A 17701-nucleotide genomic window follows, 5' to 3' on the forward strand; every position below is an offset into this window, starting at 1 on the left:
CATGACAATGCTGTGGGGACTATATGGTATGACAGCAACTAAAGGTCAAAAACACGATTACATGTCCTTTCACCCAAAATTGAATTTCAAATGTATACTCTGGTCATCTACTTACCCAATATTCAGTAAAAGACCCAAAAAGCTATATAAAACATTTACAGTCATGAAGGTCACCAAACCTTAGAAAACTGGATAATCTCAATTCACAATTTCTAGAATTTGAAAAATACACTGATTTGGAAATTTTGTTCAACTACCTTGTTCTGACCTTTAAAACATTTTTACATTGCTAGATTTCATTATATTTTAATGATATTGTCATATCACGATAATATTCGGTGGTCATTCTTTTAATATATTTGAAATGGATCAGTTCGTTAATTACAATACTACTACTACTACTACTCTCCTTTCGGCTTATCCCGTGAGTTCAGGGTCGCCACAGCGGATCATTGTCCGCATGTTGGTTTGGCACAGTTTTTACGCCGGTGTCCTTCCTGACGCAACCCAATTTATTTTTAAGTTAAAACATGAGACATCCATGTGTTGTGTCTAACACTGGGTTCACAGTTCCTCAGACATTAAGATCAAATAAAATCATCTTAAACTGATGTTAAAAAAAAAAAAGAAATGAGCACAACATCATGCTTAAAGACAACCAAAACAGGTTTGATTGTGTTTTTAAGTTAAAGGCTGTTTGGTAACAATGTAAAAATAACTAAATGACCTAAACTTATAAACACATATACAAAGTTGTAGTAGAGCAAATTTACAAAGATTTAACTGGAAAAAAATATGAAACAGTTTTTAAGTATAATATGTTTGTAATGTTTATAATGCTTATATATATTTTTTTCTCATATTCATTCAGGGCTTAAGCTCCCTACATTGTATTTCCATATACTGGTACAGTGGCTTACACAAGCACATACATACACCCATAAAAAAGAAATGCACATTAAGATTTGAACTAAATCACACTAAAATAAAATATGTATATGCATCCATATCTTACAAAAGTACACATGGTTTCTCAGTGACGGCTGAATGTCTAAGAAAGGTACACGCAACCTCATCAAATACCCCATCCAGTCCATCCTGGGTGATTGCAGCACACTCAAGATATTTAACGGCTTTTATTTGCCTTGCCATCATTTCCCCCTGTTGCTGGGTGACTGTGATCTGATTCTGTTTCTTTAGTCTCTCAAGAACTTGCTGATCATGACGAAGGTCAGTCTTAGTTCCCACAAGAAGTATAGGCACATTAGGACAATAGTGCTTAACCTCTGGCAGCCAGATGGACTTCACATTGTCAAAAGATGTTGGGTCAGCAATGGAAAAGCAGATGATGACAACATTGGCTCCATTATAGGATAAGGGGCGTAAGCTCTCATAGTCCTTCATGCAACAGGTGTCTCTAATCTCAAGGCCAACAGTGTGGTTGTCTACACTGACCTGGGTGCTGTATGAGTCAAAGATGCACGGTATGTACTCCTTAGGAAAGATCTTCTTGATGTATGTGAGGAGTAGGTAGGTCTTTCCAATGTCAGTGTCGCCAACAACCACACACCTGACACTCATTTTGATAACATCGTCTCCAGAAATTCTGAAACACACACACACAAAAAAAAATCAAAATTTAACACAATGGATACTGCACTTTATTTAACACATATCACCTTCAAAATGATTATTTTGACCGTGATGAAAGTGAATGATTTATTAACAAAAAAAGTGAACTCTTACTTACCTGTCAAATCTGTTGTATCAAAGTGTTTCTTTTAACTTGTCAAAGGGAAATTTATACCAAATAATTTGTGACACATATGCTTAGGTAGGCAGTCCTTTAGAGCCCGCATCACAATTGGTTGGTAAAAAAAAGGGAAGAAGCTGCTGGAAATTTCAGAATTAGGAAATACAAAGTGTTAGGTAATACATTTTGTCATTCCCTCTGTGAAGTGATGTAATTGGGTGCTACAATGTTCACCTTATCTGACAATATGCAGTTAGCTGTTTAAATGGTATTATTGGTATGGATTATGCAAACTATCCAGCTGTATCCAGGCCTCTCTGAATTTTCTCAAAACTGGACCTGGTTCATAAATATAGACAATACAATGAAAGGTTTCAGAAGTTTTAAGAGTTCAGGATGAGTTTAATCAGTGTAAATAAGTTAAGTTGGCAAAACGGTACAACCAACCACGCTTTTCAAACATTATTTTATCTGAAAATGATGCTACATGACACAGTAATACTGTAAACAAATCTCACCACATTGGAAAAAAAAACATTAAGGCAGCAAGAGAGGACATTTATAGACTAAGCAGAATTTTGTGTGAGTTTTCCTTATCCAATTTAAAGACTAGGGACAGAGAGTGATGTATGTTGTAACCCCTTCTTGGGGCTAATATGTGATATTGGGCTAAATAAATAGATAATGAATTAAAAATAATAATAATAATAATTCCCACCATTTTCTATGTAGAATTGCAAAACACACATCTAACCTTAAAAAGGATGCATTTTGCAGTTATTAATCTCTTACCACAGGAGATTAAAAATATAGATTCTCTATATCTGTCCCATCTGTCCATATTTTATCAGTAACTGAAAATCACTGCAAAAGCCACAGCACAATGGAAATGGCTCCAGGAGCAACTAAAAATACATTTACAAATCTAAATGTCTGTCACTTTTTAGTGTTCTCCAGAAATGTTGTAGATAACTTCATAGCAATGTTTCCGCAGGGGCACTAAAAAGTGATGGACATTTGGATTTGTAAATGCATTTTTAATTCCTCCTGAAACCATTTCCGTTGTGTTGTGACTTTTGCAGCTCTTTTCCTAATGCTGCGCCTGTGTTGTCATTTTGGTGAAGTTCTTTTTGTATTTTTGCTTCAGTTAACTGTACCAAATCAACATGTGGTCTAATGATCCGCTGTGGCGACCCTGAACGTACATGATAAGCCAAAAGGACAATCAATCAATCAATCAATCAACCAATCACTAGTTTTAATAATGCGTTTTCTCACATTACAGTGCTTTGAGTTTTCAGGACCACCGTAGATACACCCTGGACAGGTCACCAGTCCATCTCAGGGGCACCAGAGAAAGACAACCATTCACACTCATATTCAAACCTACAGGCAATTTTAGAGTTGCTAATTAACCTAACATGCATGTGTTTGGACTGTGGTAGGAAAGCAGAATACCTGGTGGGAACCCTTGCGGGCACAGGGAGAACATGCAAACTTCTCACAGATAAGGCCAAGGTCGGCTGGGGATATAGACCTTCTACATGTTAGGCAGCATCACTCTGTGTCCATCCCCTAAAAATTAAAAAAAATCACAATATACAAAGAAGTAATGTGGATTGTCAGCCGGGAAACCCAGCAGCCTCACAGATGAGTTTGTTGGTGTTTCTTCATGTTACTTGAGTGACTAAAACTTTTCCCACAGTGACTGCAGCCAAACGGCTTCTCTCCTGTGTGATAGCGCAGATGCACTGTCAGATAGCCTGACTGACTGAAGCTCTTCCCACACACCATGCAACAATATGGCTTCTCCCCTGTGTGCACCCTGTTGTGTTTCTTGTAGTCGCCTGCGTGCCTGAAGGTGCGACCACACAGAGAGCAACAGTAATGTTTTCTGATGTTTGTCTGCAAACCTCTTGAGCCTGAATCATCTGCTTTAGTGTTACTTTGACTGGAATGTTTTTCAGCACCAACACAGTTTGTATTGTATCCTTGAGATAGTGGCTCTCCTTCTTGGTCCAGACAAAAGACAATCCCTGCGTCACGCAGTGCAGAATTAGCATGAGACTCTTCTGGGTTTAGTCTGGATGTCGAGCTGGTTGCAGCATCATCATAAAGATAATTTGTCTTGGTCACTGCAACTTCATCTGATGTAGGGTCAACTTTCATGTTATTTGATGTAAAGGGTGAATCAGAATCATTTTCATTTACTTTAACTGCAATAATTAGGTCAACGGGATTTAACACTGGTTTTGACACTTCATTATGGGTCTCAGTTTTAGGAGTCAATGTGTTGTGCAGGTTGTCACCACCTAAATATGGTCCCATCATAGCATTAGGGGACAGACAGGAGGAGGATAATGATGAGATGGGTGCTTCACAGTCAGTGTCTTCAAATGAATCTAGGGAACAAGTTAATGTGGTGTCCCTATCTGAAGGGATGAGTTCACTGTACTGTTCCAGGTCTTCTTTCTGTTTCAGTCTCCCCTGCAGGGCGCCAGTGGTAACAATTTCTACAAGACAGAAAAGGTGATGAATCACAAAAAGACAAATACAATAAACATTTCTGTACACACTTAAATACTTACTATATCTTACCATTGCTTTGTGAGTTTATCTTATCCTGTAGCTCCTGCAGCCTCCTCTTCAGGCTCTGGTTCTCTCTCTGGGTTCTGGCAGCTTTCTCCTGATACTCTAACACCGTATCTTTCACTACCTCCAGAACCTCTTGAACCGCTTTAGAAAGCAGCTTTTCCACTCGAGTATTCAGGCGCTCAATTTTGGTCATCGTAAAGGACTGAAAAGAAGACAGCGGAGCCAAAGTGTGTGAGTGAAGGAACAAGAATATGCTTTCTGTCAATAACAAGACTGACCGCACCGATGTTTACTATATATGATCACCTTGTCCTTTTTCAGCCTACTACAGGAAAAATAACTAGGAAATCACTATCTCACTATTAAATAGACCAACAGATCTACAGGTGTATTATACTCTACTAATCTATACAAATCAAAGAGCAACGTACCGATTGCACTTCCGCGAAACACAGTTGCGGTCTCTGATGAATTCTAGATCATCCAATGGTGTACCGGATGAAAACGCTTATTGTTTTCACTTATGCAGGATTTCGTATTCAAGATGGAGAATCCCAAATCCAGATGTTGTTAACCGAGGGGGCATCTACAGGTATAGCTATTACTTATTATAGCTCCATACACGCAGTCGGGGTCATAAAAAAACAAAACAACGGTCTAGCAAACATAAATCCAGATGGGTATTGTTGAGTGGACGAAACAATCACACCATCATCCCCTTCCTGTCTCTTCCAGCATGAGGTGCGTTTCTGCCATCTACTGGTAAATACGCAGGCAACGCTCAAACTGTCCTGCTTAGGAGGAGCTGATCTCTTTAGGAAAAACATACATAAACCACATTCATTTACTCGTCCCTTACGGTCTGATTCCTCTGTGTCCTCTCGAACTTGTGTTTTTCGTTATACTATAAAAATATTCACAATTAAAAATTCCTGTGTCCCTCATTTTATTTTCTTTTGTCAGTCTTGAGGTACACAACTCAAGAGTACACAAAGCTAATAGCTTATTCAACAATAAACCATGACAAGAGATTGTGTAAACACAAACATAAAAAGTGCATTAAGGTCTGATTACATATTCAACCCTTTCCCCAACCCTTTTTCAAATACACTAAAATAATCTGTTGTACCACTGTTACAAAATGGCAAAAAAAACAGTTCATACAATCTAAGTAGCGAACTTATTAGATTCAATCATTAACTCCTTTTTCGCCTGACACTTTAAAGTCAATGACTGTTGCCGTCTTGTACTCATGGCTGTCCTTCTAAAGTAGTTTCCTCAAACAGGCTGAGTAGGTTCTTTGGTTCAAAGTTGGGTCGGGGTAAAACCTCCTCTGTAAGTACCCAGTTGCAACCACGTCGCTGTGAGGACTTGGCAGATGAAGAACGACAACTCTGAATTGAGTGCTCTTTGATGTCCCCTATCTGATGCTCTGCATGGATGGGGCTGACACTGGGGGTCAGCGTATGGCAGGATCCATTTGAGTGAATGCTGGAGGGGGTGTGAGCCAAGTTATAGGAGGACCAGTCATCCAGAATTGAGTGAGTGGGTGTGTGGGCAGGACTCTGATGATTTTGTGTTGGTGAACATGGGAGAGGAGTGGATGTGCTTTCCACATTCAATCTGGATTTGACCCTGTGAAATGGTAGACATTTCAAAAATTAAGAAAGCAATTTGACACAGACTGAGTTACTGCACTTTAAAACTTAAGGCAGAAACAAATACATTGGGCAAAAGGCCATTTTTAAGATTTGCTACAAATTAGTCACATTTTCTAATCTGTACTCTAGTAATTTAAAGTGAGAAATTCTCTTTTGTGCCTTCAGATTAAAGAAAAAGTGCCACAAGAGTGTCAAAAATATCCTATTGGCACATTGACTGCCCACCTTTGTGAGAAGGTGGGGGAAAGCTCTGGCCCTGTAGGAGGCAAGAGAAACACTGCATCCCCCTCTGGGCTCTCTGAGTCACCATGCATTGCACTGAGAGGCAGGGTTAAATCCTTATCCCAACTGTCCCTCGGAGGAGTACAGGGCACTGGCTCGGTCCAGCGAGGAAGAAAGGACAAGTTGAGGGAGGACAAGACTTTACATCCGAAGCACACCACCAACTACAAGAAAAAAAGACCAGAAAATTTTTTTTATGCAAACTTCAATGTTGAGAACAAATTCACTTTTATATTTCAGCTTTGCATTACATGTATGTTGTATTGTAGCATTTAACTTTGTACATCACTGTTCTGCACATTTAACTTAGCAAGGGCTACTGATTGTGTATTTTGCCAGCTGATTAAAAATGTATTATTTAAACGTAACTCTAAATACTGATGCTTGGAAAGTTTGTCAGATACCTTACCTGGCAGAGCGAGGTCAGTGCCAATGCTGTCTCTGTGACCGTAAGATAAATTAGTCTTTTCAATCTATGCTTCCTAACACAAGGGAGGGCAAGAAGCTCAGAGACTGTTGGTCTCTTAGAGGGCTCTGGGGATAGCATCATCTGAAGTACTGTCTGCAAATCAGTAGACAGGCCTGAAAATCCAGAGGAAAATATTAAAGACCCAAGTCATTTTGAAAGAAGAAAATTAAAAATGTTGTTTTAAAAAGTAAACTTTACCACTGGTAAACTCTGAGGGGAGGCAGCCTTGTCTGAGCTGCTGCCAGCCTTCTCCACCATTTGGAACCTCAATATTGCAGGCAAGTTCCAGAATAGTAACACCCAAACTGAATGATAATGACAATGGTTAGACACTTTTTAAAATCTGCTTATTACAAAAAAATGTTTTAGTATTTGTACCTGAAAACATCTGCAGCAGGTCCATACTCCCCACAAAGCAGCTCAGGAGCCATATATCTGGGATCTCCTTCCTGAGCATCATCTTTCGTTTTACCCTCCACAGTCTCTGTACTCTTCTGTTTGATTTCAAATAGTAGCCCAAAGTCCCCGAGCTTGAGACGGCCAGAGTCAGTGATAAGGACATTGGCAGGCTTGAGGTCCAGATGTACAAACCCATGGGAGTGCAAATGTTGTAGTGCTGACAGGAGGTCACAGAGGTATGCCCATGCTGCAGGCTCATCTGGAATAAGAGGTTTTAACAGAAAGTTGGTTCAGTATGGTCTAGATTTTGAAACGAGTACATTTTGTGTATGCAATGTTTCTTTGTCACACAGACCTGGGCCAGGAGGCTGGTTCTCAGCATGCAGCAGCAAGCTGGTGTTACAAAGCTCTGTCTGAATATATAGTCGACCACACTCCTCCCAGGCTGCCACAAAATTTAGTATGTGAGGGTGAGGACACAGGCGCTCGTGGTTCCTGGCTTCCCTCACACTCTGGTTCCTTTCACTTGTTCCTCTAAAGCGATGAGCAGAGCGCTTCACTGCATACTGGTGACCATCCTCTTTGCTTTGCACCTAGAAAAATAAAATAAAATACTGGGGTATTATTTTAGGATCTCTAAACTATGATTTCAATCAGATTAGTGTTTTTATATTGAAATGCCTTATTACAAAAATGTGTTACATATGTTGAAACTGTCAAGATATCTTGTAAATGATTGACTGTCATTTAAAGTTTGTTCAATGTAAGAAACGTAAGAGCTACCATGCACTATTATCCTAAATTATTTTTCATGTCAGCTTTGAACTTGTGACCTTTGACCGTTTCTCATTGTTGTGTAAGTTTGCAAATTGCAGAATGTCTGTAAAGACATTGCAACATATAGATTACATACATGCACAGATACACACATTTTTTCTCATGCTCACCTTGTAGACCTCCCCAAAAGATCCTCTTCCCAGCAGACCCAAATTAGTAAAGCACTGACTGAAATAAGACTGCTGTTTGCTGGGATCATATGCAGAACCTGGAGAATGAGATTTACTAAGGGAATGAGACAGGGGTGTCCAAGGGGATAGATGCTGGGGGAACATCCTGCTCAAAGGTGGACATCCCTTAGATGGTGGCAAGGGTGGAAGGGAGTGTGAGAGCCGGGCTGGGGAAGAGTAGGATGAGTTAGAGGTTGATGATGAGGAAAAAGGGAGACGCCGCTTTTTCAGGGAGAAAGACTGCTCCGCATGGGAGAAGTGAGTTGGAAGAGGAAGAGAAACTCTGGAGACTGTGGTTTCCACTGCCACTGACATTGTGTAGACTTTATCAGCTTCTTCTTTTGAAGGTATTGCACTGCAAGAGTCAAAATAAAGGCTTTGTGGACAAGCAGTCTTGGCAGACACTTAATTTGAATATATCAATAGCGTTTATGCAGAAGCCAGGCTGACTGAATGAATTATACAGAACTGTTCAGCTGTACTGCTACACAACAAAAAAGGCATAGTACTTACATGATCCTATAAATCCATACATTTAATCTCAAATACTTGTTCTAAATAAAATTATCAAAACAATTGACAACCTGAACTACTTGTTCGGCAGGTTGCTGGCCAAGTGCTTGAGTTCAGTATCAGTGTAATCTTCTCGATACCTTGTCTCGATCGCTTGTAGACTGGTTTTCTTGGGGCGTTCACATCGAGCTAGCGTCAACCTGCTCAGTGTAACGTAACGTTAGCTGGGATAACCGGGTTTGACACCACCATTCCTGACTGCGATGTGAATTGTAGTTAGTCAGCTGGATTAGACTTTGGATATTTACCATTATTTTACGCGTCGGCAGTATTCTAATGTTAAAATGCATTCATGTTTTAATACTGCACTGACAAAAGTATAACAAACACATTTTGGCTTACTGGTTAACGTTTAAGATAACGTTAACGATAAATAAGGGCGGACCCACTTTATCCACAACATCATAACACAACCAAGCTAGCTAGTTAGTGTTAGCTAACGTTAGTTAATTTACTTTTAAAAAAACTTCCTGTAACTGACAGTTTAGTGCTAGGTAAAGGTAAAGTCAGTAGATTATCATACATACCATAATCCAGTTAACGACAGATAATCTTCAAAGCAGTGGGGCTCAGACAGTGACTGTACTCACATCAAACAAGTAACTACATCGCGCCAAATTCTGAAACTCGTACGTAGCACTACGTAGCTGACTTCCTTGAATACCGACTGCTTATCTCTATTGCGCAATATCCGCAAGCGGTGCAGTCTGGGTTCTGCTGCACAACACTGGGCTGGCGTCACTGGCTAGCTAGCTGACCACTTGAAATGGTATCTTTATTATTGCTATTGATTTTTTTAACGTTTGTGTCTAGATTAGAACATTAAATTGACGTTCAGTGTCTTGTTAAAAACATTTACGCAGCTACAACAAACGTTACAGTCGGTAATAGAAATGTTTATTTCAGTTTGTATTCGCTAGCCAGCTAGTGCTAAGTTTGCTATGTTAGCATCGCCTATTGAGCTACAACAAGAGGTTGTAGCGAGGTAACTTACATTAGCTCGGCTAACCTTGGAGGGGGGAGCGATTAAACGGAAGCCAGCTAGCCCAACTAGTGTAGACAGAACAGCTGCACTTACACTGTCACTGTCAGGCATATAACGACTAATAATGTATCTGTCAGGACTGTTGTCTCAGAAATCCAAAGGTTGTTTGTTGGGGCTAATTTCACGTTTAGCTCAGACTTCCAATTACGCCCATTCTATCTCAAGCTAGAGTACATATAAGTGACTTCTCAGCAGCCTTAATTCTTCAGCAGAAAACCTGGCTGACATATTGACAAAACCATCTGAATACAGAGGTTGTCTACGAACAGATTAGTACAGTCGCTAGGTGTCCACCTAAGTATGATGGGATTTGTCATAAAGGGGTGATCCCAGTTGACCTGGTCATGAGTTTACAGATTATTCTTGATCCCTTTTAAACTCAGGCTAACATTTTTGTGATACTAGCGTAAAGCCCTTATCTGTAAAATAAAACAACAAATTAAAGATATATCATTTCCATTAACATGAAAGTCTGTGCCAACTTTTTTCAGGATGTGTTCTTAATGATCCGGCGTCACAAGACCACAATCTTTACAGATGCCAAGGAGTCCACCACTGTCTATGAGCTGAAGCGTATTGTTGAAGGAATTCTTAAAAGACCACCTGAAGACCAGCGGCTTTACAAAGTGAGTTTATAGCAGTGGCAAATATATTGGTGACAACAATTTCAGTCCTTGTGTGAATGACAGCATTATACCATTTAAGATCAATTATACATTTTTGTTTTGTCTAAATATATCCAGTAAGTCTTAGCCTTCTTATTGACAATATTCATACATTTCGTGTATTTTAGAATAAGATATGACGTGGTTTCTGTACATGTTGTTGGCTGTGGCTATTGAAGTGCATTCATAGAGGCATTTTGAGGCCATTAGGAGAATCTGACATTTTTTCTTTTTTGCTTCAAAGGATGACCAGTTGCTAGAGGACAGCAAAACTCTGGGAGATTGTGGATTCACAAACCAGACTGCCAGACCTCAGGCCCCAGCTACAGTTGGTCTGGCTTTCCGTATAAATGGTATGTACAGCTAGTGATTTTTGTGTGGTTTTTACAATCAGGGTTATTGTGTTATTTCAAATGGCAGGGTGTTGAATGCACAACAGGTATTCCCTTGCTTTCTAGTTCTTTCCAGTTATATAGTGCTCTTCTGTTTGGGGAATGCTGCTAATACTCCTTTTGAATTTGATCAGTGGAATGTCAGTAATAACTTGCCTGATGGATCAAAAATCATGCTGCATTGTACCTCTACACTAATAAATACCCTGATCTACTGCAACACTATGAAGCGACACATGGCACTTGTGCTGATCTGAATCCATCACGAAACTTGACAACACTTAATCCAAATACAAGAATCTTTTAATAGAAATATTTTATTTACTTTTTGGGGGGAGGGGAGGGGGTTGTTTGTGTGTTTGTTGGGTAAAATCAGTGTAGGGATAGGACAGCCAATATGACATTACATATCACTGCTGCATATTATAATATACAATACAATTTAATAAGCAAAAACAAGCTCAACAAGAACTGCTACTACCACTTTTTTCAAATTGCCATCGGTTGTGTATTGACAAAGATCACCAACATGTTAATTGCCTCATGGTCCCTTGCCATAGCGTAAGAAGCAGCACAATGGCAAGACCAAACTGAGCGCACCTACTAAAACTCAATGTGGTGCAATTTCTAAGTAAAATTGGATTTTTAACGATTTTTAACCATTTATTATTATAATTTAAGCACAATTCATGCTACACATAAATATCATTGTTTTTTTAATTTACAGGCTTAATAATTATCAATGTGATTCCAATCTAGTTTTACTGAAGATCATACTTAAGTTGCCAGCTTGAATAGACCCATGTCCTTAATAGTTCCAGAAAAGCTTTTAATTAGTTCATATTTCATCAGTTAGTTCATCAAATTCCCTTTGATCTAAACCTATGGCTTAAATTACCCAACTCTGAGTTTCAGTGTATTATACTGACCCATTTCAATTGGCTTGATGCACAAGGGAGTTGATGCGTATTGACCCAGAAAAGTTCACCACACTAAATCTCCAGAAAAGCGACTATGTGACAGTGTCTCTGCTGTCATGTTTGACCTAACAGTTCCTTATCTCCTCCTCCCTTCAGATGGGATGTTCGAGCAGCTGCACATCGAGGCCTTCTCCAGCCCCCCAGAACTACCTGATGTGATGAAACCTCAGGACTCTGGTAGCACTGCCAACGAACAGGTGGTGCAGTGATGGCAGGGAGGGGAAACGAGCAGTGGCAGAAAGGATGAAAGTGGGTGTGTGTGGATTAACTGCAAGTGGTGGGGTGGAGGATATGTAAAATAATTTCAGTTGATGGATGGGGACATTATAGGTAACCAAGCCTATCCATGTTACCTCCATGCTATCATCCCAGCATCCTCCCAGTTTGCTTCAGTTTTTTAAACTCTTAATAATTTCCACATCACATGCAGCCCTGCTATTTGACTTTGCTCTTAAGCAACACCTGGCTCAAAATGATTAGACTAGAAAGTTGTTGGTTTGGAAAGAAGTTGGTTTGGGAAGTGTGATTGTGTGTGTATATGTGTGTTATTGTAATTATTAACATTAATATTTTGCAAAAAAAAGAAAAAAAAAGTTAAGGCATAGTTGTGTCACAGTGCTCCAGAAGAAATGTGCATGGGTACACAGTCCAGTGTCTGAATCAACAAACTGCATGAAAAAAATTAAAAACAAAGACCTTATTTTCACAGAAAGATAAGTTTACTTGGTCTGATTCTCTGCAGTTTGGTTGGACAATTTGGATTTGTTTTCACACCCAGAAAGAACATCCTTAGCATAATTGTGTTTTATTTTTTGTTTTTTTCATTTTTGCGTTTTCATTTTTCAGTATGGTTTTACTTGTCTATTCTTTGTTGTATGTTTCATGCACTGAGACCAAAGGCAGGTACGTTTTGGACAACAAGGGGCTTTTTGGTCAGGGGACATTATTTTCTGTGACATACAGTAAACAAATGCATACAAATGCATATCACATGTCACCAACATCAATGTGGCACCTTCCCCTAATCATAAAAACATAGCCTGTAACTGTGAGCTTGCTTAATTAAAAGTTTTTCCTGTTTTCTTTTTTTACACTGATGGCTGTTTTTTTTTTTTTTTTTTCAACACACTTGGAAAAAAAAAATCTAAGGATTAAGGGAGTTTTGTTAAATAAGGGGTGGGCCATTAGACCTTCAGCCACATTTTTATTTGTCATAGCAGGAAAGGCACAGGTGGTAATAATTAAACTACTCTGAATGTATTTTCTTCTTTCACTGAGGACAAATCCATCTTATTGAATTTTTGCAGAGAAGAACCATAAAAGGCAATGAGAGTACGTCTTTATTACAAAAAATAATTCTCTGATGTACCTCGACATATGTGTTCATGGCAAAAAAGAACAAACAAAAAAAACATATTCCTCCCCTCAAAGACTGTGGTAATGTAAAACCAACAACAAAAAAACCAAACGATTGTACCTGTGTTTTTCCTGCTAAGATGACTCAGAACCTAGTGTCCGAAGACAGAACTGTATCAAAATCTTTTACTGGGGGCAGTTACAGGAACCAGCAGTTCTGTATACTGAGAATGTAATAACGTATGAAACTGAGTATTTACTCTTTTATGTAGGTGTTTCTGCTTTTCTTAATTTTTTCCATTCACTGCTACAAAGTAGCTAATGGAAATTTAACTTCCTTTGACTTCCCTTTATTTCAGAGGCAATTATCATGTCTTTACTCCACTATAGATACTTGAGAACTGCAGTTACTAGTTACTTACCCATGAAATATTTAGTATAATTCTGATAATTTATTTGGTCCAGAGTGAAATTCACAAGCTACAGAGTAATATGAAAAGTAATAAGGTTGTTACCAGCTGTAACAATGTGATGAAAAGACTGATACATTAGTGATTACAATATTAATGTTTCCACAGTGTTAATAAAACTTAGGTAAATGATCTGAGTACCCCTCACACCACTGGTTTTAAGATGCATTCGAAAAAGTTACCCTAATGATTAAAGTGCCCAGAAAATATTATTTGGTCTATGATGTGCTTAAACCACTCAATCTTTTTTATTCCTGTATTTAGTTTAAAACCAAACTTTTTTTTCAAGCCTCGCCAAATTAACAGATAATTTCATGGATGTAAAATAATGTTTAAAAACAAAATCCAGTTTCGGATTATTTATTCCAGTAGAGAAGAAGGATATTTATTACTACGTAAAAAATCATTTAACATCTCATTTTTGGGGGGGAGTTTGATCAGTTTCTGTCCCCCCCTCCCGTGTTCATTTTTGGGTTATTTCCTGCTAAAGCCAGTAAATATGTTTTGCATTATTTTGCTGCTTTTCAGAGGATAGATTTTATTGTGACACAAGTTCACAAGAGCATCCTTGCAGCAACAGCTGGAGCAAGATCACATCCAGCTGCTGGAGCTGAAGCAAGCTCCTACAGCTTGTCTCGCCTTTCAAATCCTTAATTTTCTCTCCCAAATATGGACTAAGAATGTCCAGGGTGACGTCTTGTGTCCGGGGAATGCGGGTTTGTAGGCACGTTTACTTAACTACGCCTCCTCCGGTCTGAGGTCCTGGTAGGCATTACACAGGAAGAAAGCGGTGTAGGAAAAAGAAACGGGACGCCCTCCTCCTCCTCTTCCTCCTCCGCCTCCACCTCTCTCGGAGGATAACGGGGTCTAAGAAGTTATACAGGAGCGACGCAGACAATAGCTCCGAATCCACTTATCCTGCAGCTTTTGATACGCGGCCATCACTACTTGTTAATGCTGTCTGCGTCCGTGTCGTATCACACAAAGAGGAAAAGATTCGGCTGAAGCCACATCATGGAGGATTTGGGTAAGTGTTGGTGCAGCTCTTCTTTTTAGGCGCTCCAACTACGTGTTGGGATATCTTGAGGGGATCTTTGGGAAGGGGTGGTGTGCCCAAGTAGAGGAAATCCGATCCCTGTGATTCTGGCAGTCAGCAAAGTAGTGTGGGAGTCCGTTATATAAAGGGAATTTTATTGACTACTGTTGGGCAATAACACAAAGAAGTTCTTAAATGTAATAACTTAAAATTCCTAATTTAATAACTTGTCAAAGGGTTTTCCCTAATCTTGTGATGTCCATTATCCCAGTTATAGTAACTTTCAATGTAATGATGCTCCACGCAGTTTCCTCCCATCACCTGAGATAGTAGAAAACACAATTTGCAAGTTTTGTGGACTACATACACACACACACACACACACACACACACACACACACACACACACACACATATATCTCTACATCTGCATGACCTCATTGATATATGGTCTGCAAATTCAATCAATTCTTTGCAAATTAGATTTAATAGATTAGATTTAATTAAATTAATAAGTCAGGAATAAAAAGGAATAGTACACAATGTTCAACAAATTGTCTGCTGTTTTACAGAGTAGCTCACCTGCATCATGCAGCATGCCTGCTTTTTTCTGTGTCCGTTTCTCTATCTCAAAACAACATTACGAGACGTTTTGTGTTTAGGAATAGCTGTGTCTGTCTTAAAGGCACTGAAATAGCCCAGGGCCACACTGCTATTTCCAAAAGCCACAGAGTCCAGAGAAAATAGAAAGGCCTTTTTGCTTTAGCAACCTATTCGCTCCCTCGGGAACATTTTTTTTTCACTCCACATCTTGGGAAGTTAGCATTTCAAGCAATACTTAAAAGCTACATGTAGCCAAGAACATCTGGATCAGATTGCACGCGGTGGGACAGAGTTACTGGGCCAGTGTCAGACAGCTAGTGGCCATGTTCAGGACATTTTGTTTGTGCTGTTGTCCAACAATGTTGTAAAGTTTATGTATTGGATCTGGGAGGCTTTCTGTGAGAGAGACCACTTGTTAGAGAGGCCTTTGGCCAAGATAAACAGGTCGACAGGCAGCTCTAAATATGGTCATAATTCCCATTGAGAGAAGTTCAGCTCCATATATGAGCAGTTCACACTGTACGTGTGTGTGAGAGAGAATGAGAGAAAGAGTCACACAGCGGGGAGGAGGAAGGCAAGTGGTACATGCTCAAAAATTTCACCACATGGTCCTACCAGAAGTGTGAATCATCTGGGACAGATGTGACCACAGCCATGAACTATAGCGGCTTATGTTTTGGTTGAATATAACTGTGATCACCACAGATGATTGAAACACTGCTTTGACAGAATTCATATTTAGTGTAAACATTCAGCAAACACATGAATGCTGAGGTTCATTGTGTTCATTGGTGAGCGTGGAAGTAGCAGTTGCACAATCTTGCCACAAGGTCCATTTACTGTAGTCGCTGCTCTAAATAGAATAAATCCAACTAAACAGACCCCGTGGTTTGCCTCAAGTGCAAGGTCAAGAATGACCTTTGGCTATCGGCTTTTGAACAGAACACTTGCAACTATAACTCCAACTGTGAAATTAAATGTACTGGAAAACGACCCTGTGGTGCCCAGGTACCCCTGATCTTCTTTGAGTCAGACTTCATTAGAGTTCAGACTGATGTGTCCACAGACAGCACAGCAAATATGATTAGATCTGGAGCACACATGGTTAAAGCCTTTTAACAATGAACAGCACTGAATGGAAAAGCTCCACACAGTGAGTACATCCAGCCGAAACAGACACTCTCTGCTGCAACCTGGAGATTGTAATTGCTTATGTTCAACCCACATTTCACATACTGCACTTTGGCATTTAGTTGAACGTACATGAACTTGTCAGCGCCGAATGTCTGATGTCTTACAGCTGCAAAGTCTAATGTGTAATTCAGTTTCAGGATGGGGTGGCGGGTGGTGGATTGTATTTAGATATGTCTTGCCAACACTCTTCCTTTGCTTCCTCTCCAGGCTGCCATATCTTGAGTATGAATGCAGAAATGTATGTGTGCTCTAATATCTTCACTGTGTCAGTGGACTATCTCTGAGTTGTGTCAGTTCTGACTGTCCTGTCCTCTGACTGATAAGTGTCTGAGGACACTCACTGTCCTCCATGTTTTCTGTCTGACGTGTTGGCTCGTGTGCTGTTGCTGCTGCCGCTGCCGTACTGGTCAAACAGGCTGTCTATCTCTCCTTAGGAGTGCCTGAGCCACCTAACTACCCCCTCAGCCCACGTATTGTTGTGTTTGGTACGTAATTGTCTGTGCCTGTGTTTGTTTGTGTTTCATCCCATCATCCCATTAGTTTTTATTTATCTACCCTTGCCTTAACATCGCATGTTCTGTCATCCAGTGTGTATTTGTGTCTATCTGCACAGCATGGTTACCTTTTTCCTTTTTCCTTTTACACATCAACAGAGTGATAACACTGTATCCCTTTCCCCTCTCTCCCATCCAGATGCTCTTCTCGCTGACCTGGAGAACACCGGCTCTCCTCTAGCTCGATGTCCCGTCCTGCTTACCTCTGACCCTCCACAAAATGTTGATCCTGTTACCCAGGATCCAGAACAAGCCAGGCCACCACCACCGGCCTACACCCCACAACAGGTAGACAGTCGGCAGGGATGCATTTTCCTTGTGACGACTCTGAGTCAGTCTGCTGGATCATCAACATTATATCTTAACACGCTGAACTGCTCCTACAAAGAACTGTTTTTTTTTTTAACACCATCTTAACTGAGAAGATTGATTCATTGTCCTCTGCGTTGCCTCTCAGACTGTTTCTGCTGCCATGAAAACTTCCCAGAGCTCCAACCCAGAAAAATTATACAGGTAATTCTCTCCCTGACTTTTTTTTTCAATGTTTTCCTCTGTGACTAATTAAGTCTAGATTAAGATCTCTGAATTTCCACCCACAACACAGGTTTAATCAGAATATATGTTATGTATTAGAATATATAATTTACACAAATGAGTCAAGTGAAAC

At 39.8% G+C, this 17701-nt stretch overlaps 5 protein-coding genes across 13 annotated transcripts in view; 2 read left to right on the forward strand and 3 right to left on the reverse strand.

Moving 5' to 3' along the window:
* Positions 1 to 1011: 1011 nt before the first annotated feature.
* LOC137105286 (rho-related GTP-binding protein RhoG-like) lies at positions 1012 to 1866 on the reverse strand. Its single transcript, XM_067487264.1, has 2 exons — positions 1751 to 1866; positions 1012 to 1606 (listed from the first exon to the last, which is right to left on the reverse strand). Exon 2 carries the CDS (start codon positions 1579 to 1581, stop codon positions 1012 to 1014), a length of 570 nt encoding a protein of 189 aa, XP_067343365.1. The 5' UTR covers positions 1582 to 1606; positions 1751 to 1866.
* Positions 1867 to 1987: 121 nt separating this feature from the next.
* On the reverse strand, positions 1988 to 5106 carry LOC137105284 (uncharacterized). Of its 2 annotated transcripts, XR_010911789.1 has the most exons (4): positions 4780 to 5106; positions 4352 to 4550; positions 3212 to 4266; positions 1988 to 2092 (listed from the first exon to the last, which is right to left on the reverse strand). XR_010911789.1 is itself a non-coding variant. In XM_067487260.1 (3 exons), the coding sequence occupies exons 2-3, from the start codon at positions 4539 to 4541 to the stop codon at positions 3398 to 3400; spliced, it is 1059 nt and encodes a 352-aa protein (XP_067343361.1). In that variant the 5' UTR covers positions 4542 to 4550; positions 4780 to 5106; the 3' UTR covers positions 2110 to 3397. The 2 variants fall into 2 exon arrangements, 1 of the variants encoding a protein (XP_067343361.1); XM_067487260.1 differs by lacking the exon at positions 1988 to 2092 and having other exon boundaries at positions 2110 to 4266.
* A 171-nt stretch (positions 5107 to 5277) lies between these two features.
* pkmyt1 (protein kinase, membrane associated tyrosine/threonine 1) lies at positions 5278 to 9398 on the reverse strand. Of its 5 annotated transcripts, none has more exons than XM_067487253.1 (9): positions 9267 to 9398; positions 8820 to 8879; positions 8107 to 8521; positions 7515 to 7752; positions 7139 to 7418; positions 6959 to 7065; positions 6701 to 6873; positions 6235 to 6455; positions 5278 to 5983 (listed from the first exon to the last, which is right to left on the reverse strand). In XM_067487253.1, the coding sequence occupies exons 3-9, from the start codon at positions 8479 to 8481 to the stop codon at positions 5599 to 5601; spliced, it is 1779 nt and encodes a 592-aa protein (XP_067343354.1). In that variant the 5' UTR covers positions 8482 to 8521; positions 8820 to 8879; positions 9267 to 9398; the 3' UTR covers positions 5278 to 5598. The 5 variants fall into 5 exon arrangements, with proteins under 5 accessions (XP_067343354.1, XP_067343352.1, XP_067343353.1 ...); XM_067487251.1 differs by having other exon boundaries at positions 8751 to 8879; XM_067487252.1 differs by having other exon boundaries at positions 8820 to 8937; positions 9267 to 9388.
* A 3-nt stretch (positions 9399 to 9401) lies between these two features.
* Positions 9402 to 12912, forward strand: LOC137105288 (elongin-B-like). The gene is made up of 4 exons (XM_067487266.1): positions 9402 to 9508; positions 10276 to 10410; positions 10694 to 10802; positions 11918 to 12912. Exons 1-4 carry the CDS (start codon positions 9506 to 9508, stop codon positions 12028 to 12030), a joined length of 360 nt encoding a protein of 119 aa, XP_067343367.1. The 5' UTR covers positions 9402 to 9505; the 3' UTR covers positions 12031 to 12912.
* A 1504-nt stretch (positions 12913 to 14416) lies between these two features.
* Positions 14417 to 17701, forward strand: part of LOC137105282 (transforming growth factor beta-1-induced transcript 1 protein-like) — a 9347-nt gene continuing 6062 nt past the window's right edge. The window contains exons 1-4 of one of the 4 annotated variants that reach the window (XM_067487254.1): positions 14417 to 14674; positions 16915 to 16965; positions 17174 to 17322; positions 17492 to 17547. In XM_067487254.1, coding sequence (XP_067343355.1) covers positions 14662 to 14674; positions 16915 to 16965; positions 17174 to 17322; positions 17492 to 17547 — 269 coding nt within the window. In that variant the 5' untranslated portion in view covers positions 14417 to 14661. The remainder of the gene's footprint in view (positions 14675 to 16914; positions 16966 to 17173; positions 17323 to 17491; positions 17548 to 17701) is intronic. The other 3 variants (XM_067487256.1, XM_067487255.1, XM_067487257.1) reach the window with 3 other exon arrangements.

The sequence above is a fragment of the Channa argus genome, chromosome 20 (genome assembly GCF_033026475.1).
Source record: "Channa argus isolate prfri chromosome 20, Channa argus male v1.0, whole genome shotgun sequence".
In the NCBI taxonomy this organism is placed as follows: Eukaryota; Metazoa; Chordata; class Actinopteri; order Anabantiformes; family Channidae; genus Channa; species Channa argus.